General features: G+C 48.9%; 12 protein-coding genes across 12 annotated transcripts; 5 read left to right on the forward strand and 7 right to left on the reverse strand.

Annotated features, from left to right (window-relative positions):
- Nucleotides 1–151: 151 nt before the first annotated feature.
- On the reverse strand, nt 152–1663 carry DFL_009604 (uncharacterized protein; the record flags this gene model as incomplete). The annotated part of the gene is made up of 9 exons (XM_067639517.1): nt 152–206; nt 273–377; nt 439–924; nt 990–1048; nt 1110–1211; nt 1272–1289; nt 1349–1367; nt 1455–1479; nt 1576–1663. The coding sequence occupies 9 exons, from the start codon at nt 1661–1663 to the stop codon at nt 152–154; spliced, it is 957 nt and encodes a 318-aa protein (XP_067487299.1).
- Nucleotides 1664–1868: 205 nt separating this feature from the next.
- On the reverse strand, nt 1869–2778 carry DFL_009605 (uncharacterized protein; the record flags this gene model as incomplete). Its single annotated transcript, XM_067639518.1, has 4 exons — nt 1869–1922; nt 2126–2220; nt 2315–2386; nt 2733–2778. The coding sequence occupies 4 exons, from the start codon at nt 2776–2778 to the stop codon at nt 1869–1871; spliced, it is 267 nt and encodes an 88-aa protein (XP_067487300.1).
- Nucleotides 2779–2979: 201 nt separating this feature from the next.
- DFL_009606 (uncharacterized protein) lies at nt 2980–4902 on the reverse strand (the record flags this gene model as incomplete). Its single annotated transcript, XM_067639519.1, has 1 exon — nt 2980–4902. The coding sequence occupies one exon, from the start codon at nt 4900–4902 to the stop codon at nt 2980–2982; it is 1923 nt and encodes a 640-aa protein (XP_067487301.1).
- An 894-nt stretch (nt 4903–5796) lies between these two features.
- DFL_009607 (uncharacterized protein) lies at nt 5797–6453 on the forward strand (the record flags this gene model as incomplete). Its single annotated transcript, XM_067639520.1, has 5 exons — nt 5797–5986; nt 6060–6069; nt 6171–6203; nt 6270–6345; nt 6418–6453. 5 exons carry the CDS (start codon nt 5797–5799, stop codon nt 6451–6453), a joined length of 345 nt encoding a protein of 114 aa, XP_067487302.1.
- Nucleotides 6454–7266: 813 nt separating this feature from the next.
- DFL_009608 (uncharacterized protein) lies at nt 7267–9157 on the reverse strand (the record flags this gene model as incomplete). The annotated part of the gene is made up of 5 exons (XM_067639521.1): nt 7267–7666; nt 7731–8335; nt 8404–8701; nt 8767–8783; nt 8900–9157. The coding sequence occupies 5 exons, from the start codon at nt 9155–9157 to the stop codon at nt 7267–7269; spliced, it is 1578 nt and encodes a 525-aa protein (XP_067487303.1).
- Nucleotides 9158–9874: 717 nt separating this feature from the next.
- DFL_009609 (uncharacterized protein) lies at nt 9875–12006 on the forward strand (the record flags this gene model as incomplete). The annotated part of the gene is made up of 5 exons (XM_067639522.1): nt 9875–10087; nt 10182–10370; nt 10436–10591; nt 10669–11706; nt 11770–12006. The coding sequence occupies 5 exons, from the start codon at nt 9875–9877 to the stop codon at nt 12004–12006; spliced, it is 1833 nt and encodes a 610-aa protein (XP_067487304.1).
- Nucleotides 12007–12364: 358 nt separating this feature from the next.
- Nucleotides 12365–13047, forward strand: DFL_009610 (uncharacterized protein; the record flags this gene model as incomplete). The annotated part of the gene is made up of 2 exons (XM_067639524.1): nt 12365–12577; nt 12655–13047. The coding sequence occupies 2 exons, from the start codon at nt 12365–12367 to the stop codon at nt 13045–13047; spliced, it is 606 nt and encodes a 201-aa protein (XP_067487305.1).
- Nucleotides 13048–13153: 106 nt separating this feature from the next.
- Nucleotides 13154–13975, reverse strand: DFL_009611 (uncharacterized protein; the record flags this gene model as incomplete). Its single annotated transcript, XM_067639525.1, has 3 exons — nt 13154–13314; nt 13381–13522; nt 13604–13975. The coding sequence occupies 3 exons, from the start codon at nt 13973–13975 to the stop codon at nt 13154–13156; spliced, it is 675 nt and encodes a 224-aa protein (XP_067487306.1).
- Nucleotides 13976–14513: 538 nt separating this feature from the next.
- Nucleotides 14514–16323, forward strand: DFL_009612 (uncharacterized protein; the record flags this gene model as incomplete). The annotated part of the gene is made up of 3 exons (XM_067639526.1): nt 14514–14816; nt 14874–16093; nt 16164–16323. 3 exons carry the CDS (start codon nt 14514–14516, stop codon nt 16321–16323), a joined length of 1683 nt encoding a protein of 560 aa, XP_067487307.1.
- Nucleotides 16324–16986: 663 nt separating this feature from the next.
- Nucleotides 16987–18094, reverse strand: DFL_009613 (uncharacterized protein; the record flags this gene model as incomplete). Its single annotated transcript, XM_067639527.1, has 3 exons — nt 16987–17079; nt 17151–17948; nt 18023–18094. The coding sequence occupies 3 exons, from the start codon at nt 18092–18094 to the stop codon at nt 16987–16989; spliced, it is 963 nt and encodes a 320-aa protein (XP_067487308.1).
- A 1719-nt stretch (nt 18095–19813) lies between these two features.
- On the reverse strand, nt 19814–23185 carry DFL_009614 (uncharacterized protein; the record flags this gene model as incomplete). Its single annotated transcript, XM_067639528.1, has 7 exons — nt 19814–20160; nt 20224–20324; nt 20393–20516; nt 20586–21701; nt 21764–22961; nt 23018–23079; nt 23134–23185. 7 exons carry the CDS (start codon nt 23183–23185, stop codon nt 19814–19816), a joined length of 3000 nt encoding a protein of 999 aa, XP_067487309.1.
- Nucleotides 23186–23360: 175 nt separating this feature from the next.
- On the forward strand, nt 23361–23751 carry DFL_009615 (mitochondrial 37S ribosomal protein mS33; the record flags this gene model as incomplete). The annotated part of the gene is made up of 2 exons (XM_067639529.1): nt 23361–23602; nt 23664–23751. The coding sequence occupies 2 exons, from the start codon at nt 23361–23363 to the stop codon at nt 23749–23751; spliced, it is 330 nt and encodes a 109-aa protein (XP_067487310.1).
- Between the last annotated feature and the right edge of the window lie 531 nt (nt 23752–24282).

Here is a 24282-nt window from a genome sequence, read left to right on the forward strand (position 1 = left end):
GGATATACAATATATACTAAAAGAAATATCGCCTCGAAGCCTTATATATTTTCTCCCCACATAGGCAAGTAGGTAGATGCTAAACGTATGGCATCCAGGTAAAGATTGTGATTGTTTCAAGTACCCCAGTACCTAGGTAGTAATGGATGATTTAGTGCTTCGCGGTAACCTTCTCGCCAGTGAGCTTCTCGACGGCTTCCTTGGCCCTATAGTTTCATGCTCGGTTAGTGTCCGTCGATAATAATAATACTGAAGATGATACTATGACTTACATATCACCAAGGCCGACCATGCACACTGTCTGCCAGATACCAAGACCTATTCTAGGAGTGACACCACGGTATAGACCCTTAAGGCCGTTGTTTGTGTAGATGTAGCTATCGACCCATGTTAGTTTCGGTCGGTTCCTGCATAACCTCGGGTATACGAAAAACTCACTTGAAAGCCTTGGCCACGGTCAAGTTCTTAGGCCGGTTCGGATCAACGGTTTTGCTCTGCATCTCCACTCTGATAACCTCGATGGGCTGATTCCAGGCGCTCAACCCACCACCGACGGCCGATGCCGCAATCTTCTCAACCGCCGTCAAGGCATCCTTTTCACCCTTACCGGTGACATTTCTGATCCCTTGCTCCGCCAATCGACTCAAACCGAACCTGCTACCCCAGTTCGTCATCTGTCTGATAGCAACTGCATTGACACCTTTGTTGATACCGCGGATACCCTCGCGACGGTAGATGTCCATGAAGACGGCCATGGAGGACTGTGGCTTCGCACCGGCGGCAGCTTGCTTGTGGCGGGTAATTTCGACAGTCTTCATGCAGGTGCAGAAGCCCATGGTGGCATAGGCTTGTGCGACACCACCGATGACACCACCGGTGATACCTGATAGGAAAGGTGCGGCGCCGGCTGTGCGAGCATAGTACCTGCAAAGGGTCGTCAGGATATGATCGTACAAGTGTTTTTATGGGCAACTTCATCATAATCATACTCAGCTTCAGAAGAAACGAATAATAGGACGGCACCCTTGGTGGAGGCTTCAATCCAGGCCTAATACCAATATCAGTATATATTTCAATCGCCCGATATCAGACGATTCGTTGAGACGAACCCATGGTATTAAACCCTGGTAGAAACCAAAGACACCACCTCTGGCCCAGATCTTTGGAATGGAGCTGGGCAGCGAATCTCCTCTGTTGGCGGCCATGTGCGTCTATCGAAGGCGGTATCAGTATTTGCTATAAACATAGTGTCCCGTCGAGATCGGATGTACCTTGATGACTTCTAAGGGCTGTTCGAATTGTTAGTATATGATACCAGATAGATTGAATCGGCCATATGATGACATACCTGACCCAATGTTGTAACTCTTCACATTGTAACGGTCCCAAGTCAGCCTCGATCATTCTATACCGTATTCCCCCCCGTATCTCTATCACGAGTTCATGCCACTTACTCGAACATGTTTAATCCAGCACCGACTATAAGCGTAAAAAAATAGTTAGCCGCGTCCCAGGACTTCACCAACCCGAGGCCCAAACGGCCGGCCAGGGATGCCGTAGAAGGGAGAGACGTACGTAACAAATTGCTAAAGGAGACTGGCTTCTTTTTGATCGCAGGAGCAGCGGGAAGGGCCGCCGGGCTGTCTACTACGGCTCCAGACATTGTATCGTATGTGAGAAATGAAGGCTGTCGTCAAGACGTTGAGAAAAAAATGAAGTAGAAAGAGGAATTCGAATAGAATCGGGTTTGAATAGTGGAAAGATCCGGTCGCAGGAGGGTGTCGAGAAGGAGAAGGAGAAGCAGAGAGACTGGCGGACAGATAGAAAAAACGTCACAGAGAGTTTTTCCCAAACAAGGGTCTGAAATCCTATCGCGCGAGAAGTGCAATGAAAAAGGATGTGAATTTTCTGGCTTGTGATAGCTAGAAAGCAGTCAGTACGGTACGGTTATTATAAAGGGAAGCTTGGGGCCCGGCCAGAGAAGACCCTGGCCCAGAATCAGGTGCCGAAAAGGTACCTGCCGCCAATCAACACAGCAGAACTACCTAGCTTTCGAGCAGCTCGGTAACACAGCGACGACAAGTAACGGACAACCCTTCCGTTTAGCAAGTGAGTGAGGACATACCGTGATGATGAAGTTTGGATATAACGTATCCGGTGGCTTTGATTCGGTGGATGGGAGGATAAATGAGGAGGAGGAGGAGGAGATAAAAATAATGTCTGAAGAGGATGATAACCTGGTCAATATCAGGATGAGCGCGTTCTCGAATGGCCGGTGCTGCTTTCGGCGAGATTTCGTTGGGGACTTTTTTACACGCAGAGACCACACAGTATATCGTACACAGCTCGGATTTCGGCGTTCCCTCTCCCTTCTTCGGCGTTTTCTCTAGTATTATATGAAATTATGGAATTTGTAAAATGCGATAGTATATGAAATAGAAAATACAAGAAGCATCTAGAGGTTTGGAGATTCTACCGAATATATACTTTATTTCAATGAATCGGGCGGCGAGGAGAATCCAATATATTTTATACCCGACCCCTGACGGAACCGATCTTTCCAATCGCGCTGCCACGATTACACAAGCTCATAAGCATTGAGACGTTGAGGACCCCGAGCCAACAGCTGCCCTTAATCTCGGAGCCCGGTCTGGTTGATTTCATGGTTGGGGCCACACTAGTTTTTTTTTTTTGGTGGCGGCGAAACCCAAGCCATGCTTATTGTTACATACGCATGCCTGCGATTATGTAATTGGCTGAATACCCGCTTCGTCCCATCTTGAAAAATCGATGGCCCATTATCATTGTTCCTATTCGTCCATCATGCCAATGCACACTAGCGCATTTGCACAAGCTTGAGCTTTTTCAATGCGGAGAAGATATGTTTGTTTTAAAAAAAAAAAAAAAAAAAATTTCATTCGGAGAGTAATAGTTAGCATTTGGGGTATACGTCTAAAATACAGCTAGTCAGTTAGTCAATCAATTATCATGAGTACCATTCGAATACCCTTCAAGATCAGGGTCCTCGACATATCCTTCCTCCGTCGCTTTCTCCCAAATATCCAACCTCGTCGATACAATTTGGAGCTCCAACTCTCCTTTCTCCCACTCGATCAAACTCTTGCGAAGTTTCTCACGGGCAACACGAACTTCCTCATCTAGCTTCACTTGGTCGATGCGCAATCGATGCAATCTCTCCGACGCCTCAGCATTGATAGGAGGGAGGAGCTGTCCACCTTTGATGATTGGCGGTCCGACGATGAGCGGTGGAGGTTGTTGTGGTTGACGGGGCGGAGGTGGAGGGTGAGAGTGAGAGTGAGAGGTTGAGTTTCCGTGATATCCGCCACGGTACGGTGTATGATGGTGATATCCTCCTGCGCGTGGCCCGGTAGGAACGATCATATTCTTAGGCCCGGTTGGAGGGGCGAAGTTGCTATCTGTTGTGCTTGATGAAGCAGGTGTCGTAGTGGAAGGAGCTGGACCGCGGGGTCCTGCTCTCGGACCTAGTGGGGTGATAGGTGTCTTGACAGGGTGGTCGCTTGGTCGTGATGGTGTGTCTCTGGGAGCGACTTCCTTGGAATCAATTTGCATTGGGCTTCTGTCACGGGGTGGCAGAGCTCGTGGTTGACGAGGAGGACTATGCCCTCTTCGATCAGCGGCGGGCCCACGGGGCGGAGTTCTGGTCCTCGCAACCGGGGTACGCGTAGGACTGTGCCCACGAGCTAGTCTTGCGTCTCGATTATCTCTATCCCTGTGGTCATCAACGGAAGGGTGCTGGGGTCTTGCCGGGGAAAGTGGTCGTTTGGGGGTGCTATCTCTGGGTCCACGAGGTGCAATATCGCGGATTCGATTGCTAGACATGGGAGAACGGTCTCGTGGAGATCTGGGGGGAGGTGAACGGTGACGAGGTGTACGGGATAATGGAGAGTCTGGCTTTGATCTGATCAGTGTAGCACGTTCTGGCGATGGTCGTCTCGCAGCAGTTTTAGTAAGAGGTGAACGGGGTCTGGAAGGGGGTTTGAGAGATGGTGAAAGATGACGCGATGTGGATGTAGAAGTAGATGGAGCAATTGGTTGACGGGATGGACGAGGAGACGGCGATCGAGCTGGCCGAGCCGGCCGAGCTGATGATGATGCAGCTGCAGCTGCAGCGGTGGCCGTATATGCAGATGTCGATGCGGCTGTAGACATAGGTGCGGATGTCGGGGGAGGGGGTTTCCTCTCAGAGCGAGGAGGGGACGTTGGAGCATCTTTGTCGGATCTCTTGGACGGTTCCCCGGGCAGCTTTGGATTTGAATTGGCAAGGGGGGTTCTGCTGGTCCTCTCGGGAGACCTGGACACTCTCCTGTAACCTGGTGAACGGGCTCCTCTGGGGCTGGGAGATCTATATCGTCGGGCGTGTCGGGGGGAAGGCGACCGGAGCCTTGGAGACCGAAGGCGTCGAAGATGAAGAGGAGGTGTTCTGGACCTCTGTCGCCTGATAGGACTCCTAGACCTACTGAATCTCCTCCGAGACCTCGACCTTGGTCTCCCAAACAACGGACTCCTCGATCTTCGTCGCGACCTCAACGGGGGTGAACGATCACCGGGTCGCCAGCTGCCGCCGCCGCCACCGGCTGAAGAGGGTACGTAGCAGTCAGCTCTCAGAGGTGGAGGGGAACGACTAAGCCTCCTGCGACCAAATCCGCCGCCGCTACCGCCGCCACCGGGCGTGTAAGAATCAATACCTCTCCTCGGAGACGGTGACCTCGGTCTTCTGATGGATGGAGAGGGACTACTCGGCCGATGTCTCGGAGACGGTGATCTATACCGTCTTTCCCTGGAAGGCGACCTTCTATCTCTGTCTCTGTCTCGATCTCGATCTCTTCGATCGTCACGGTAGCTCGGAGCGTATCGGTTCATTGTTGCAGATGGGCCTGGGATGATTGCCCAGCAGCAGGGTGGTTTCGGAGTTATCTATCTGCTCGCATGCACTTGCTGACGGATTGATCAATCGAGGATCCTTGCTGCTGGGAGTCAACTTTGAGCAGTCGTTTTGCTGTCTGTCGTGGGAGCGAGAGTAGGTGAGTATCAGAGGTATCGTCGAATTAAAAGAGAGACGGAATATCTAGGAATTGACAAAAGAAAGGGATCGTGAGAGGAGGAAGAGGTGAGGGAGGTGAGGAGATGATATGGTGATGACGAGGTACAGCAGCAGACGCGCTGATGCGAGAAGTGAACAGAAATCGACTGGGGTGAAGATTTGAAAGGAACAAAAACCCTGCCCGCCAAGACCGTCTCGCATTGGCCTTGCAGCCAGCTTTCGGGCAAGCTTGGAGCTTCCAAGCTTCAAGGTCTTTACTACTGCTTCTTCTTCGGTATTAGTACCAGTATTGTCTATCTGGTACTTGGTACTCGATTACGCAAAGACATCGAGGCCTTGGCGAGTCAAGAAAGACTGGCTGGTGGTGTATATCTGTATGGTATCGTGATGCCTGAGCATTCTACTAATAATGCAGGGCGGCGTCATTTGCATGGCACCACAATACTGTGACTTATAATTATATCCCGGGATATGCTTCAGGAAAGAAGTTAGACACTACTTGCTGCGGTGAACTGGACTGGACAGAACTGAACTGACCAATATTGCGCCGGACTGGGAAGTTGTAACAGAACATAAAACTGGCTCCCTTTCGCCTCTCTCGCCTCGAATTACACCATCACCATCGTCACCAGCTCAAACCATCCCACCTCCGACAGAAATATCGGTCAACCAGGCATAGAAAAATACCAACTTGAAATACTACAACCGCCAAAATGCAGTTCAAATTCTTCTCATTCCTCGTCTGTCTCTTCATCGCCTTTGTCTCAGCCGCCGCTATCACCACCGGCAGAGAAGACAAGATCGGCTGGGTTGTCAGCTTCAAGGACGGCACTCCACAGTCCATCGTTGACTTTACCGTTGAGAACCTCAAAGGAGTCGGTGCCGAAATCACTCATGAATTCAGTACGTCTTCCGTTCTCTATCTGTTGCCTTGTAATGTAGCACAACATTAGCGGTACTAACCACATGCATATAGCTATCATCAAGTAAGCTATAAATCCTTCCGCCGCCCACGTAATATATAAGAATTCGAAGGTACATCTTGATCCTTTTTTTTGATATCTAACTATAGATGAAATGATAATAGAGGTTTCGTCATCAAGGCCACCCAGTCCGCCGTGTAAGTACCCACTTAACCTACCTACGTTGTTTTATAAAACAATCAACTGACAAGAAATTAAAACAGAAACCAATTCTATGGTCTTGACGGTTACGCTCAGATCCAAGCTGAGTGGAAGCCCATCATCGAGGAAGACGGTCCCGTGAGCTTCCCCATTTCCTCATAATTACTTATAAAGCCATTTTCTCACTAACAAATACATCCCATCTTCCAGGTTACCGCCGTCGGGGGAGGTAGGATCCAAGTTTAAATACGGCCTTTCGATCCCCAACATGGCTTCATTCGACAAAATATTCACTCTGCACAAAAGACTGTTTGGGAATTAGCTGGAAGCCTTTCACTCTTTGAGAAAATAAAAAAGATAAAAGAAAAAAAAAAGAACTTGACACAGGCGTTTTCTTTAAGATCTTATTGTTAGGAATACCCCCGGAAAGCTGCAAATTGAGTCTGGAGTCCGAGGATTACAAAAAAGACGGTCGTTTTGTATTAAAAGCTTTCCACAAATTCAAAAACCTTGATTCCTATGCTCCTTTCAAATTAAACTCTCACCTAGAGAGATCATGTAGATGGTAAATATCCTGAAATCCAAAAACGTATAGTCTGAATTTAATCCAGGTTGAGGAACAAGCTTTTGGGTGGGCCCTCCATACCATCCGTCTATGCTTCATGAAAAACCAGATGTGGGAAAAAGAAAAAAAAGAAGAAAAAAAGAAAAAAAGAAAACAAGAACCTTCAGATCCATTCCCTCGAAAAAAAAAAAAAATCCGCCAGACTAATCATGAACAGCCAAGTATACACAAAAAAAGTGAAAATATAAAATAACCCGGTCGACTTTTGACACCTCGTCTCTCTCTAGTTAATAAATCCCTTTGAATAAACCAGACCAAAACAGCATCCATGCATGAATCTCCGACGGGGGGAACACCCAGACCCAGTTGGAAAAAAAAAAAAAGTCTATGACATTATTATCATTGATGATAGCTGAGGACCTCCGATGGAAAAGGAATCCTCCCAAGTGACCCTGTTAAAAAGAAAAAAGAAAAAAAAAAAAACCTTTCCATATTTATGCTGCAATCCCATTCGTCTTCACCGTAACTCCATTTGCCCAAACTTCATTTGGTTTCCATGTGCTCTCCTGCTTCGTCCCAGGCAACAATCCTCCATTTTCACTCACAATCGCTAATCCCGAATACCCATTCGCCGCTGCGGCCTTCTTTTCTGCCACAGCGGAGCTAGTATTCGCCGATCCGTTGCTCACGCTGCCTCTCCGAGGGTGGTATGCTCCACCGTTAATAGGTGTGTTTACAGCACTGCTATGCTGGGAGCCGTAAGGCGGCGGGACGGGCGATGTTCTGGACTTGCCGTCTACGGACAATGGCAAAAGCGACGGCCGTGGATCGATCTTAGCCTTTTCTCGACGGTCGAGATCTTTGGCTTTGTCGTAGAGATAAAGACCGAGGAAGCTATATCATCATGTCAATTACTGTCCAGGACCTCTGCATTTTGGCTGGGTTCGTGGGTACATACGTTAATAGAATACCGAATCCCTGGATCTTCGTGGGCATGTTGCCAAACCAGACTATGGCCATCACGATCACAAAAATCCTCTTGATCAAACTAGCGACGGAGTATGTGACCGGTTCGACCATGCTAAGGATTGCGAAAGCGATGATGTTCTGTCCGAAATGAGAGGTTCCGTTGAAAACGAATTCCCAGAAGAGCGCCATCCCGCTGAGCTTGTTCGGCCCTTCGAGGATGAGCTTCTCGCCGGTGTAATACTTGCGGATTAGCGAGGATCCTTCCGAGGACAGCCATAATGGAGTCGTCAGGATAAGCGCTAGCCCCGAGGAATAGGCGAGCAAATTAAGCTTGTCTAATTTAACACCCTGGGTTCGATCCCAATCCGTTCGTGCGGAATTGTTGAAGATTTTCTTCGAAACGATGTTCTGGGTGACAAATATGATGGTCCCGGCGAGAGCGCTGATGATTCCGATGAAATTCCCACGGAATTCGAAGGAGCAGGCAAGCATGACACCAACGGTCAGAGGGATGAGGGAGATGTAGACATCGCGAGGATAGTTGACTTTGTAGAATATCCGATATGCGAAGACTGTGAAGAGGGGAGTTAAACCCTAGACGTTTGATCGGTTAGCTTGAGCGTTATTCTCGGTCCGCTACGAGTTGTGTATAATCTGATCACCTTGATAGTGTGGACAAGCGATACAGGGATTCGACTTGTCGCAAAACTAGATGTGATATGTCCGCCAACCTGGAAAAGTGCCAGGGGTGCTGTGGTTCTGATAATCTCCCTTGTCGGCCATTTGAGGCCACCTTGGATTCCCGGTATGACGGTCCCTGGCAGCCAATGACCGATGAGCGATAACAGGAGACACCATCCTGTGACGAATGCGAATTGAACGATTGTCAAGGTGACGGGTTGCTTGAAAGCATTCAAGATCGATTTCGACGATGTGTTCGTCAGCGCCGACGAAAAGTACCTAGACGGACGGACTCAGTATGACCGATTTCAGAGCCGGGGAGGATAAAAAGGTAGAAGCCGTACCAACAGATACAAATTGCCTAGAGAGAATAGCCGCAAAAAAAAAAGTTAACAGATATCCAAATCAAACATGTTTATAGTTGTAGGAGTGTTTCTATTTGAAGTAACGGAGTTTCATGTTCTCGGTGGAACGTACCACTAGCCTGTACGATATCGGAGCTTTAAGATTCTCTACTATCTCAGCGGTAGAACCACTCCGTTTCCTGACATTCTTAATGACCTGGGATATCGAATTTGTGCGAGTGTGCAGTTTTCGGTTGTTGGGAGAGATCTCTCGAGCGGATGATGAGTTTCCATTGGGTAATATGTGGCCATTGGTGCCGCTGCTTCCAGGTTGGGGAGGGAAGTCGAAAGCAACGGATTTGCCAGACGATCCACTTTGCGGTGACCGCATGGCCTATTGGGAGACCGAACGAGCAGGGTTCGAGTGAATGAAGGCGAGGATGCTGCTGATGGTGAGAAGGAGGGGTTTATGGCTTTGTTCGGTAAGGGGTCGATGAATCTATTGGTGGAAGGGAGGACAGATGGAGTCGACGGTCATAACACAGCTACTGAAGCCGTCGACGATATATCAGACGTAACGGCGTGAATAGTAGAAAGAGAGGTCGGTGAAGTCGAAATAGTAAATGAAGAGTCGTCGTAATGGGCTTTTCAGTTGGAACTCAAAAGGCCGTCGGAGGAGGTTGGTCTGAGGCAAGCGGATCAATGTTGCATTCGCGAACCGGTGGTCGTAGTTCAATGTCAGCACAGCACTGATACCACAGTCGTCTGATAAGTATTTAGTGTCAATAGAAGATGGAATACTATAACGAAGGACGGAGGTTAGATATAATTAAATCGAATAAGGACGAGAGTGGACGAGCGGGCAGGATTGGAAGAGAAAGAGTATTAGTTGGCTTCGGCTGCAAGGCACCCTTCCTTTCCTTGGTTTGTTCTGGGTTTGTTCTGGGTTTGTTCTGGGTTCATTCGTTTCTGCATTTTAACCATCAGAAGACTCAAAACTACCACCACACGACCAACCAACCCCCACGCCATCATCGTCGTCATAACCCATCACCGTCACAGACAGACTTACGATAACAAGTACGCAGACCAGGTCGCTCTGACCACGATGACCGAGGTTATCAACGGCACCGCCGCTCTGCCAGAGCCGCTGTCAGCATCGGCTCCTATCGCGAATGGGTCTGCCGCCACCGCGTCCTCGACCGATGGTAAACCTCGCAAGTTGACCAAAAACCAGTTAAAACGCGAGAGAAAGAAGCACAAGAAGGAGATCGCGAGGAAACAGAATACCTCCAATGTCGCCGATTCCGATACCGAATCCGTACGTTCACAATCCATCGCGTTTTCCCTGTCGTACGACAGACAGCTTTCATCATCAAAAAAAAAAAAAAAAAAAAAACTAATAAATCGTACAGGTCGCATCCACGGCCACCATCGCATCCTCTGGTTCTTTCGCTCTTGCACCTGGTCAGAAGCAGCAACAAGTCCAGTTATCGCTTGTTCCTGAAGTCACACCTAACTTTGACCTTAGCGATCTGAATCTCGACCAAGATGACGCTGTCTTTGCCGACTACAAGAGAATCATGCAAAAGTTCTCCGCCGGGGTATGTTCCACCGTATCCATTAGTCCGTTCGAGCCAAAAGAGGCCATTGCTAACCGGTATGATAGGACGATAACAAGGAGAATGTCGAAGATAAGAAGGGCGAGGTCTTCTACGACGAGGACGACATCCCCGACGAGGAAGCCGAACAGGTCGACGTCGAAGCCAAACTAAGCAAGAAAGCTAGGAAGGCTCGAGACAAACTCAGCGTCGCCGAACTCAAGGTTCGATTTCTTCCTTAGTTTCCCTCACAAAAACAAAAACGAGCGATAATGGCTAATCATGACATCCCTATTTGTAGACATTGGTTAAGAGACCCGAGATTGTAGAATGGACCGACACATCATCCTCCGACCCTCGGCTGCTGGTCCACCTCAAATCATACCGCAATTGCGTCCCCGTGCCCAGCCACTGGTCCCTAAAGCGTGAATATCTTTCCTCGAAGCGTGGTGTAGAGAAGCCGCCATTCGACCTCCCAGCCTTTATCAAAGCCACCGGAATCATGGAGATGAGAGATAACACCAAGGAAGACGAGCGTTCGCTGAAGCAGAAACAGAGAGAGCGTGTCCAGCCGAAGATGGGCAAGTTGGATATCGACTATCAGAAGCTGCATGACGCCTTTTTCAGATTTCAAGTCAAGCCCCCGCTGACCATGTACGGAGAGGTATACTACGAAGGGAAGGAGATGGAAACAAACCTTAAAGATCGTAGACCTGGCGAATTGTCGGACGAATTGAAGGAGGCCCTGAACATGCCACCGAATGCACCGCCCCCATGGCTCATCAACATGCAGAGAGTAGGCCCACCGCCGAGTTACCCGTCCCTAAAGGTTCCCGGATTGAACGCACCAATTCCAGCCGGTGCAGCATGGGGATTTCACCCAGGAGGTTGGGGAAAACCTCCGGTCGACGAGTTCAACAGGCCGCTATACGGTGACGTTTTCGGTGTCTTGCAGCCGCAGGAGTCGGCCGAGAACCAGGAGCCAGTGGACAGGACGATTTGGGGCGAGCTTCAGGAGATCGAGTCGGAAGAAGAAGAGGAGGATGAGGATGAAGAAGAGGAGGAGGATGACGAAGAGGAAGTTGGTGCCGGATTGCAGACGCCGTCAGGCATGGCCACACCGTCAGGAATGGTTAGCTCCGTACCGAGCGAATTCGACGCACCTGAACATCTTGATCTACGGAAGGCGAGACCGGATAGGGACGAGGACGAAGGGCCCAAGTCACTCTATTCCGTTCTACCGGAACAAGAGATCAGATCGCGCGGCTTGTTCGGTGGACAGCACGCCTATGACCTTAAATCCGGGCAGATGCCCGTTCTCGGCCAGGAGGATAGGAAGGTTCGTTTTCACTCCATTTTATTTACCACATCCACAGATATATGCTAATAAATCGTCTTATAGCGCAAGAAACCCGGTGATATTGAAGTTTCCATCGACGCCTCCACGCTCGAGGCGGATGACGGTCTCAGCAAAGAGGCCATCAAGGCTAAATACGAGCGAGAGATGGAGCAGCAGAAGCGGGACAAACAGGGATTCCAAGAAGACCTTTCGGATCTTATTGCCTCCGAAAGTCGGAAACGACAGAAGCGTGAAGAAGATAACGCAAGGAAGAAGAAGGAAAGCAAGTTTAGATTCTAAGACGATACGGGTGTGGTTTATACTTCGTTCGATTGTTCTATTATAATTATCTTCTTTTTTACAGTGAAATAAGAAACCCAAAGCTCAGACACATTTGCTGAGAGGGTTTCGAACGTCTGATGGATGGATGGATGGATGTATGGATGGTTGGTTCGTGTTCAATTTGTTACCGTGCATGCATCGTTGCTGGGAGTTCTGAGCTTTAAAACTGTATATACTCCTTACCCTTTAATGCGATAATGTCTGAGACCCATGCATGATCCGTTTCGGTCCCGGGGATTCATGATCGTTCGAATTCAAGATCCTACAGAACAATGTGGACTCGAGAGGTATCGACGTCATTGTATCGAATCCCAACATGTTGCAACTCTCCGAGAATCATATATCGCATTTGCGTAACTTCAACGGGAGATATACCACTGAAATGGCGAACTCACGTTCCGATATAATCATCGAGAAGTACCGGATTCCCCGTTACGAACGGATTCCGAATACTTCGTTACACGGTATCCCGCTCATACACTACAAATCTGCATTCCCAAAGTCGACCGACGCGGGCAAGATCGGAGACGTGAGTATTCATTCACACGCTCTCCCTTCCTTTCTCTTTTTTATACTAGCACGTGTTGATAAAAATACGAAATCTAGGTTCTACGCACGAACTCTTGGACGCCATCATGGCGGTACACCATGTACACCGATTCGCACTTCCACAGCACCACCCACGAAGCTCTGGTAGTGATTTCCGGCGCCGCAAAGATCTTACTAGGTGGCGATGACAATCCAGACGCTGTTACGATTACGGCGAATACCGGTGATGCGATGTTTATGCCTGCTGGGGTGGCACATCGTTTGCTGGAGGATATCGGAGGGAGAGGGGAGGGGTTTACGATGGTTGGAGCGTATCCTGTTGGTGGGGAGGAGTGGGATATGTGTTATGGAAGGGGAGGGGAGGAAGGAGTTGATGAGAAGGTTAAGGGGGTCGGAGGGGTGGAGGTTCAGGATCCAGTATCGGGTGGGGTTTTGGGAGGAGGAGAGTAATGTCCTCTATATTCACTTTTCTTACACAACTTTGGGTGCCTCGGTTCGACCGGATTATTTTATCTCTAATTAAAGTGGTGTACTCGATACACATTTTGTACCCTTCTCACTTCCGCTTCGATCCATTACCGGATTTTGGTTGAGGTTTGCTAGAAGATCCGGCTAGGTAGCCGGCCATATCAAAGCTTTGGAGGGGATTATTCTGTGCGCCCGAAAGAACCGAGTTTTGCTGTTGCTTCTCGAATTCGGCGCGGGTTTCAGGATCCACTGTAGGATACCTTCATTAGCCAGTCGCTTCAATATGTGGAGTAGAAAACGAAGAGGTATTCGTACTGTTCTCTACCATCTTTGGCATCAAGGTCATTCCTCCGATGGCCACGATAGCGATAAGGATCATAGGATTGCTTAGGAGCTTCATGGGATTGAATCCCTCGCGGATTATATAGAAGTCCGAACCCTTGACCGGAGAAATGTCCTGTTACGCATCCAGACAAATCGTCAGTACCTTCTCAACTTATAGTTTATTCAGTATATGTTAGAGGGGGAGAAAACTAACGATCGGATGTGGTTTCCTCTCCCCCTTGTTACTCCATTCGTTCCCTCTGAAGGTACCATACACCTCCACTAAACCATCGGTACTAACATCCACCCGTAACGAAGGGAACAAATGGGTTCTGCAGTTTACTTCGAGTAAGTACGATCCGGGCTTTACATCTTGGAATTTGAAAGCGCCGTTGGTGTAGATGTGGGATGTACGGGAATCGGCTAGGTTGGCACCGGATAGAGATAAGGTCGTGGATGGAGGGAGGAGTGTGAGGGATTGGAGGATGTTATTCGGCTTGATGCTTCCGACGACATTCACGGCATCGATGAAAACTGGGAACAGGAGGAGGAGGCTCGTGAGCCGTAGGAGTAGTACCGAAGCCATCGTCGCCGTTGTTGAAGTCAAAGCGGGTGGTGAGCGTGATGTTGAGAGGTGGAGCTGTTTGGCTGGTACTAACCATGTCAAACAGAACAGCTAGCCAAGCGGCCAGGTCTAACTTAAGTGGTTTAGGCCCAGAAGCGCACGCCAACGAAAGGGCGTCGCAAAATCTGCGAATCCTCATTCATCACAAGTCCATATTGAGTAATCGGAGGAGTAAAAAGTATTATTTGAATCTATTAAACTGTGTATGTGACATCATATATTTATTTTCATTCGAGTGCGACAGCCACAAAAGTATCATGATCATATGTAGAGACCGGGTACCCACCCTGGGTACTTGGAGAAGAAGTTTTTGTTTACCTGCAAGGTTGTCGGTCTGCGGTCAGTTGTCGGGCGAAAGTAAACAAACGGCAGCTGCGCATAAATTTATTTCTCGGCGTCGACATCCTCCTCTGCGCCCCACCATCCACCTTCCACATCCTTATCCTTATCGTCGTCATTCTTACTCCCACGCTCACCAATTTCAACCAAGTAATCCATCATGATGAACGGAGCCCGAGAGCGAAAGAGAAAGCACCCCGAGGCTGCACCAATGACTTCATCAAATCAGCAACATCATCGCCATAACTATCCTCCTCAAACTCGCGGACAGCATGGTACTGCTGCTCACCCCCCTCATGCGCCCGGCCATTCCCATCGTTATCCTCCTCACCAACAAACCGACCAAGATCCCAGAGTTCTCTATGGCGGTTATGTAGAGTACACCTCGGGCGAGTCACCGACCCCCGTCCGTCACTCGTTTCATCCTATGCAAGGTCACAGACGGCATCGTAGTCACCAAGAAGTACAATTCTTGTCTACCAAATCACCCATACATCTGCTAACTTGTTTGTGAATATAGGGTCCGACCCGTAGCTTCGATCAACATGAGGTCTTCGACCGTCCAGGCAAACGACACCGGTCCAAGAGAGAATACACTCTCGAGGAAATTCCTTCCGATGGAGAACTATCCGACACTGGTGCAGATGTTGGCGAGGTTTCATTCGATTCTTCGGCCGACGAGCTCAGCCAGACCTTCAATACGTTCAACGCTGCGCTATCAAGCCTTCTCGCTGTCGTAGACTCAAAGCCAAACAAATCCTTTCCCGTCCTCGATCGAGTCCTCGGAAGGGAACGCTCCAGTTTTGTCAAAACCATGAAGGCAATGGAGCTCGAAGGCACGCTCCCATGGCTCGTCAAACCCCGAGAATCCTCACCGGATCCAAACATGGCCCCGTCCAGAGTCATCCGTACTACCAGCGGTTTGACCTTGGAACCGGTCAAGCCCCGAACACGTTCTGCCAGCCACGAACCCGGGATCGCTTCGAGAAAGGTGTCAGGGGCGAGTAGCGTTCGTTCGGTATCCACCTCCAGCTCCGTTCCGCCTGTCCCATTCTCCACCCATACCGTCGAACCCGTCAAGCGTGCCAAAATCTGGCCACCAGAACTCCCTCCGATCAAGAATGATGACATTCGCAAGCAAGTCTTCTCTCACAAATCCATCGTCGACGGGGCTTCCTCTATGATTGGCGAAGCTGGGCTCCACAACGAACGTCTCGAGTTTCTCGGTGACAGCTACCTGGGTGCTATCGTTACCCGCTACATCTTTGCTCGATTCCCAACCTTCCGTGAGGGTGCAATGACAAACATACGCTCCAGCATCGTTGGCAATAAGAACATCTACGAATGGTGTGTCATGTACCAATTGGATAAACACTTGATCACCGGCGAAGGAAAACATTCCGAACTGATCAACCGTTCCAAGACCCTCGCCGATCTGTTTGAAGCCTACATTGGTGGCCTGCTCCTCGACAGCGGCCCGGAGGTTGTGGATGAGTGGTTAAAGGATTTGATGGAGCCGAGGATGAAGGAAGCTGCCGAACAGTACAGCAAAGAGAAACCGCTCAACAAGGCTGCCAAAAATCAGATTTCCAGTATGATTGGTGGTAAAAATGTCGACATTCAATACAAATGGGAAGGTGGCGGTGGCGGTAACCAAGGCGGATATCACTTCACGATCTACTTCACCGGGTGGGGCATCACCAACAAGATCCTTGGGAAAGGATGGGGATCTAATAAAACGTGAGTAACTCGGAAATAGCCAACCTTCGATAGTTCAAGCTAATGTTTTTTTTTTTTTGTTGTGATCTAGGGATGCGAGCATTCGAGCTGCTATGAATGCCCTCGATGAGGGAACTGCTTTGTGGGAGGTCAAGCGTGCCAAACAAAAGTGGTACGACGAGAACCCCCAATCTAGCAGTCAAATATCATCTTCCGACTCTGGAATCGTTATTCGAAACGAGCTCCCTTAAATTTTCTTCCAAAGCCATCATCTTAAGCAACGATATGAACCTTATCGAAACAATGAATGTTTATGATAAGCATGTGCCAAACCCACATTAATCTTTAATATCTTTTCCCGGCCTCCGAGAGAGCCTTGACATGGAAGCAATGCTTCCCATTTTCTTACTTTCTCAATTCCTGTCTTTTCCTTTCATCTCCGGGAGGAACCTTTGATTACGATTTACTCGCATTTCCTTTTCGTGGATTACTTGTGTTTAGGTTGATACTCTGCGGACGGGTGTCTTGCATACTTTGGAGGCGTTTGGAGGAAGAGCATGGCGTTTTGGATATTTTATTTCTTTGCGTGTATGGTTTTTGGCGGTTCTCTGAACATGTGCTCATCTGCATTATTATGGTAGAGGATCCTTCCTCAACACAAAACTTCTCACAAAATCCAACACTATCAAATATCTAGAACTTCAAAACGGAACATACCGACTGATTTCCAATAGATAGTATTGGTTGTCATTTTGTATAAACATGACCCCTCCTTAAATATGCACCCCGATATGGTATTGAATATATACATTCCAAAGAAAAAGGAAAAATGGCTGGTATCTATGTACAGAGGAAACGACACTTTCAGAGCAACAGAAAGGGGATCCTTATGAAATTCAATCGACTGAATTAATTTATGGGGTGCACTGGTGGTAGTAGTCGTTAATCGCGTTGCATGTGTATCCTGCGACACAGGTGGTTGGGCCAGTCCAGCCAATACCGCCGCACTGTCGTTGAAAGGGTAGTTAGCATCCGGTGGTTTATAAAGGGGGTTGATTTGAAGATGCGGGAAGCTTACCTGTCCCCAAGCGGATTGTTGACCACCACCGCTGCTGGAGCCGGTTGTAGTAGCGGCACGGGTGGTGGTGGTGGTGGTACGGGCCGTGGTGGCAGCACCGGTAGCGGTAGTCCTGGCGGTGGTGGCGGCGGTGGTTGGCTGAGTTCCACCGCAAGTAACCGGACGAGGTCCGGGAATGATATAGTTAATCGGGGAGCTGTAGAGGTTGAACTTGATACCGGGGTCGCTGCCGGAATAAGCACCTGGGAAGTTAACGGTAGCGGGGCTCAGAGAACCACCACCGGTGATGTTAATCTGGGCGCACTCCATGTAGAGCTGAGCACCCGGGTAGTTTCCAGCGGCGTGGAGAGCAATGAGCTCAACTCGCATGAGGTAGTTTCCGGGAGCGATGCAAGTTGGGATCTTGAACTTATAACCGCGGTCAGCGATGAGGCGGTCGACGGCCCATTTCCCCGTAGCCGAGTTATAACCTTCCTCGTGGATCTTGAACCAACCGCCCGAGGGGATGGCGGCGGTAGCGGCGTTGGAAACCTTGGAGAGGTAAACCAGGATGGGACCCTTGTGGGAAGCATCGATGATCAAACCGGTACGCCAGTCGGTGTCGAGGGTGTGGATCCACCTGGCGGTGATTTCGGCACCGGCTGGGACGTTGATGACGTTGGGGGAGAGCTTGACGAGGGGGTTCGGTCCACCGTTGCAGGCGACGGCTGAGCTGGTGACATCCTCGATCGGACCGTCATAGGTCGGTAGCCTCAAACCGTTCTCCTTTCCGGCGCTGACACCGTTGACTTCGAATTCCTGTATTTTTACTTCTTATCAGTATTCGTTACGGGATAGGTAGAAATCGGATAGATCTAGATCTGGAAGCTTACGGCGAAGATGGAGTGACCGGCGACCATGGATGTAAGCGCCGCGGCAGCAGCGATTCTCGCGATGCCCTTCATATTTGCAAAAAAGAATTTATCGTCAAAAAGAAATATCAAGTTGAAAAGGGATCGTTCAACAATCCAACGGGCAAGTTTGAGCAATATGTTGAAACGCTAGACGATGATGGAGTGGAGGGTAAAGAGGATGTGGACATCAAGCTGGCTGCAGGAAGGGCTATATATACCCCCCTTCTTCCAACTTTCTCATTGCCAAAGGTAAGCTACCCCGGTACGGATATCCTCCACCTTGTTGATAGATCGGGAGGTGTATAGTATCCAGCGAGCATAACATACATAATGTTCGTAAGCCTTCGGCCTTGTCGTTTCACGAGGATGAGGGAGGCTAACCGGTCACCAGATCTCGAGCAGGGCCCACCCAGGTTGTTTCTTGCATCGGAACAATATAGTCTTGTCCCGCCTACCGAAGTCTTGTGCTGCGTTTGAAAACGTGCCCCGTAGGAAAAAAGGTTTATATTAGCTACATATATCTGGGCAATTTCTTTGGCGGCAGGTGAATCGAGGTGGCCAACCTGGCAAGGAATGCAGCGCCTCCCATGGTTGGACTGCCTCGCGCCAATGCGATAGCCAAGAGCAAAACACGGTAAATGGTACTTTGGATATATCGGATGATACAGTCGCTCCTGGGGACCTCGATTTCGATTTTCGGGTTCGATTTCAAAAAGATGGGACCAGGCCAGGGAATATCCCTTGTCAGGGTGTTCTTCTTGGGTGTGCGTTGCCCTTGTTGGAAATGCGGGAGGCTCTTGGCGTTTACGGCCATTGGGCAGTCGCGATGCTAAGCTGTGAACCTGGCGGGCTTGGAAGCTGGTTTGTGTGTTTCAGCGTCGTCTGCCGGACCGTATTCCCACTGCGCACTGCTATACTTGAAGGTATTTAATACTCTTCGTGATGTTGTGATATTCTCCCAAGCCTCAACGTTGCGATCGCCCAGTCCGTGGATGCTGCCCAAGACTTCGCAAGACGTCTTGACATTGAAATATATAAAACTTCCTAGGCGTTTGAAGCAGCAGGGAAGATATGTACTCTGCGAAGCTTGGATTTACAATTCGGGGAAGAAGGCTATCTTGCAATTGAGATTGCTGGTCCTTGCGATCGATGTCCCCTTGGATTCCAACTACTCCTCGGTTTTGGAAATATTACCAGCATTCTAGAAGTTCGATCTATTTAGGCTTATTGTCCGAGGCATTTAGCCAAGCGGGATTGCTTCCACCTATCCTTTCTTATTCTGCTTTTCTTTGCCCCTAAGCTTCTACTATTTACGTTGACTCGCTTTCAGTCGTTCGGATGACTGCAGCCAGGTGTTAGGGCAAGAACGAGTTTGATGGGTGTTTTTACCATTAGTGTGGGTCAGATCAGAGCACGTTCGGAATCGAAGCCGGAGCATCAACCGTCTAGAAAGCATTAGGATTAATTTAGTAACTACCACTAGGAGGTTTATGCATCGAAAGAATGAAGCGAATCAACCATTTCCCCCTCCAAGAAACCTGTATTCAAACGCCATAGGATATATGCAAGTCTTGCAGGCCGAATAATACCCTTACAAGGAAGCGAGAAGCAAAAGGTGGTGGTGGGGGTGTTCCAAAAAAAATGCGACCCGACACACCAAAAGGGTCTCTTCACTGAGACCAAATCAAAAACGTCATCTTCTTTTGGCACTCGTCCACGAGGACGACAAGGTACCCGTCTTTTAGAATATTCTTGGCGCGTTCGACGCCTCTAGTTGTCCTCGACTTCGGAGGCAATGGGTGCGAGCATAGTCCTATCCTGCACAAATGGTTCTGGCGGACCGTGTCGCCCCATATATGATAATAAAGTCGCTTTGCCAGTCGTCTCGCCAATCATCAAACAATCGCCATCTGGAGAGAAAGCGCCGGTCATCACGGGATCGTCGAACGTAGCCAAGTCGTACAAGTACGGGTCAGCTCTCGCTGGATCCCAGACTTTTACAATGCCATCCGAACTTCCCGTTACAAATAGACCCCCGTCTGCTACCCAAGAAGCAAATGTGACACCGGTGTCCACCTCTTCGCGATCTCTATCCGGACTAAGAGGCGTTCTCGATTCTAATACATGGATCGATATTAGTCATGTACGGTCCAGCTGAGGGTTGGTTTTTCAGTACATACCGCCATGCCCAAGCTCGTGGAGAGGTTCTGCTCCTCTTCTAATATCCCAGAGATAGCTTTTCCCATTCGTCCCAGATGAAGTTACATATCTCCTACAAGGGCTGTAGAGAGAAAATGTTAATAATAATAATAATAATAAAAAGCCACGTTATGTTGACTGCCAACGTACCTCATCGTAACCTTGTTTATGTCCTTATGTTGACAGCTAAATTCCAACGTCTTGCGAGGGGACCGTTCTATATCGTACACTCTAACAAAGGAGTGTGTATCCGGAGTCGGCCCCCTAGCTGCGCCTACAATTGCACCAGTAATAAGGAATGAACCGCTCTCATCTAAATTGATATCGAATTGTCTCGTCGAACCTGGTCTGATTTCTTGAACTTCCGTGCCATGTTCTGCATCAAAGAGCCTTAGATCGCCGAGGTACGCATTGGGCCGACGTTTGTCACTTTCTTTGTTTTCGTATCCTACGAAAACCCAGCCTTTGCGTCCTGCTGCTCCGTTGACCCACAAAACGGACGCTGGTTCTAGAAAGTCATGTCGGGCAGATATAACATGGTAGGAGTCAGGTCCGTCGCTGTGATTCAGACGAGGCCGAAATATAACGACTCGGCCGTCTTGCAGACAAATGGTGCCAGTGTTCAGGAAAAGGCCACTCATTTTCATGCGTACAACGGGGGCTTCGAACGCAAGAGACCTCTGCAATATCTTGTCATTCTTATCCCATATTTTGACAGTATTGTCAAAGCCGCCAGAGAAGAGTAGGTCACCGGAAAAGTCAACGGAGGACACAGTACTATGCAGGTAGGGGTCGAGGATTGCAACATTGCCTTGGTTGGGGGGCCGTCGAGTTCTGTGTCCACAAAGAAACTTGATGGGGCCGTCGACACTCCCAAGCATGAGGTTCCCTACCCTGTTGTACATGTCATTGTAAGTTGTACATGCTAGTGCAAAGTTCTGACCACTGGAATCCCACGCACAGTCTACAACGTCGCTTGAACCTTCAGTAAAGGTTCGAAAAGGTTGCAGGAACCGGAGAGCTTTCCGAGATCCGATTCTCTGAACGTGTGCATGACTCGTGGGATGCCTTCGGGCCCACATACCCTCTGTGCACTGGCGGGCGAAAATGAGTGACGACCATGACTTTCCGCTATCAGGTTTATCCTTGGGTACAATCCCAATCTCGTGAGGTCGAGATAGAGGGCGATGGCGTGTCTCAATAACCTCTGTAATATACCGGTATACGTCTTCCTTTTTCCTCCTCGGAAGGTCCAAGACGGCCTCTGATGCGATGGATGAAAGAGTCTCATACTTTTCGTTGCGAGGGAGTTCCGAAGATTCCAAGAGCCCCGCCAATGCCTTTATACCAACTCCAACCGAGAAATCTTCCTTCGCAAATCTAAGGCAGAAGATGTACGCCGTATGCCAGACCTTCCTTGCTTCCTGGTCAGAGAATGATACATGAAGTCGATGACCAACTGCTACCATGTTAGAAAAAGAGACTTGATAATAATACTAATAATACTAATGGTGCACTCACTCATTGAGTCGAGGTAAGGGATGTTCCCATCTCGGAAATATGATCTTGCTTCGGGAGATAGGTAGGGCCATCGAGATTCATCAGGCTTAGTTTTGAAGAACTTTCTGGGTGGCTTATCCTGAGAACTACTAGAGATCGGGAGCCGATTCTCATTTCTTGTCCTTTCACTTTTTTCGAGAGCTTCACGCAGTTCAGACACGTCGTCGAAGGGATCGTACTCTTCAAAACAGTCGCTATCGCCATCGTCATCGCCATCGCTATCTTTGATTTGTGATGTGTCCCTAGGGTGCCTTTGGCCCGTCGGTCCTGGTTCCCTCTTTTCAGGGCACAGTTGCTGCGCCGATGTGTCGTCAAGTTCCGTTGGAGCCTCAACCTCATAGTCGTCTTGTAAAGGCCAAAACGGCATTATGGATTTGTTTCCTCTTCCGAGCGACGAAGGCCCCAATACGCCGTTTATCAATCCATCACGGTCTTGTTTAGCAACAGATCCACTATCACTTTGTTTCGGTGTGTTCGGCTGGAATGTATTCTTCTTCTGAGTTTGTTGTATATTTCCCGACGATGGAATCGACTGTGTATTCGGACGTGTGATAGATGAATAACCTTTATCCTTTGAACTGGCCGTAGGCTGATATGAGGTTGGTATACCCCTTGATACAGATGATTGAGCCGGTGAAGGTGAGGTAGGCACAGATGGTGATTTCGTTGCGACCTCGCGACGAACGGGAAGCTGTGGTGGGTTTGTGATGCGATTGGCTGATCCTGGCCCAGGCGCAGGTTGCGCATGCGAGGTACCAACTGCAGACCAGCTCCGCGATATATTATTCCCTGTTATTGCTACCGCTTCAAACTTGCGCTCGAGTGTCGGCGAAGAACGCAATGAGCTTTCGATACTAGTTGTTCTGTCTGAATTGGAGTTCCCGGAGCTCGAGGACGTGTCTACAACCCGCCACCTATCCTTGAATTCTTTAGGTATGGGGCTTGCAATCGAAGGAGGATTGTAGAAGCGAGTGGTCTTGATGCTTTGGCTGGCTGGTGATGAAAACCTAGAGCTCGAAGCTGAAGCCTGATTTGAATTTGTCAACCGAGGTACGGGAGATGGGAACCTGGGTTGCTGGTCTACAGGTCTCTGAATTTGAGGTCGGTTTGATGCGTGGTTAATGGGACGCCTATCGTCTTTCCAGGAAGTCGGATTCATCTGGTTGGATATATCTTCGATGTGTGTAGATAGATCACTGATGCGAAGTTTCAGACCGTATCTTCCTGGACGGGATTGGCGGAAGTCGAGAACCTGTGAAGCCCTGGTAGTTGACCATCTGGAGAGCAGCTCAGCGACGGCCGCTAACGTGATAGAGTCGCGATATTTTTACCGTGCAATCGTATGAGACTTGGAGGTGAATTCGTGAAGCTGAGCACGAGCATCGTCGCCCGTTGTTGCCAAACAAAGAAGCGACGGCTTTCTCGCGCGACAACACAAATCCCAATTGCAGAGGCCTGTCCAAAAGGCTTGGCATCAAATTCAACCTCACATTAGTTCAGAGACTCGACTCGTCTACCGCATGCGCCAGACGCCACTCCACCACCCTGCCAAATCGCGATGGCGACCCCGCGAGCCCGAATACTAGACCTCATGCGTGTGTCATGTAGGCTTTTCAATACACACTTCAATCCCACCGGAGAGCGTACCGGAAACAAGATTCTTCGAGAGCGGTTAAAGGGCCCGAGCCTTCTCCAATACTATCCCAAGGAACAATTCTCGATTAAACAGTTCAAGCGAGCCTTCCCGGACCTGTCTATGTCAGACGAGAAGGAGGAAATAAGATTAGAATCAGTCGAAAGGTATGTGAACTGACAATACTAAGTAATGAATAGATTGGATATTCTGACATATCGGTTTTAGCCACAAACTACGAGGAAAGGGCAAGCCCAAGAAGTACAAGTTGGGACGAGAGAGAACTGCCGGAAAGAAGAAGTCCAAGAGGAAGTAAATGGACTGTTGAAAGTATCGTCTCGGTTATGGCAATTGATGTTGATCCGCTGGGATGTATAGCTCGAATCCAAGTCGATGTTCTGGGATTCCTTTACAGTTTCATCGTACGGGTTTATCGGGTCTATCTGTAAATACACACGCAAGGAAGCCACAGCCTTCTACGTATATATGATATCGGGAACCTATCGGAGGTTTTCACCGTCAGATCCGTTTTGAACATCGATGCAGTAGCATACTTTGATCTCGTAATATATTGATATCTAACAACATCAATTGTCAGCCATGCATAAAACCACGTACCAAATAAATACTTAGCCAAACAGTTTTAAGGGGGAAAAAAAAGTTAGTACTCGTTGGTATATAATCAGAATCGGATCTATAGAACCCGATATCCTGCTTGCAAGCTATTGCGTCGTGATGTGTTGGCCAATCAGGTTGCATGGATTTGGAAACCTGCCGCTAAACCGCTGACTGCGGACTTAATTTGGCTGGACGACATCATAGACTTCACCACTCCCACTACCCGTCT

Source organism: Arthrobotrys flagrans, assembly GCF_004000055.1.
Source record: "Arthrobotrys flagrans strain CBS H-5679 chromosome Unknown unitig_1, whole genome shotgun sequence".
In the NCBI taxonomy this organism is placed as follows: Eukaryota; Fungi; Ascomycota; class Orbiliomycetes; order Orbiliales; family Orbiliaceae; genus Arthrobotrys; species Arthrobotrys flagrans.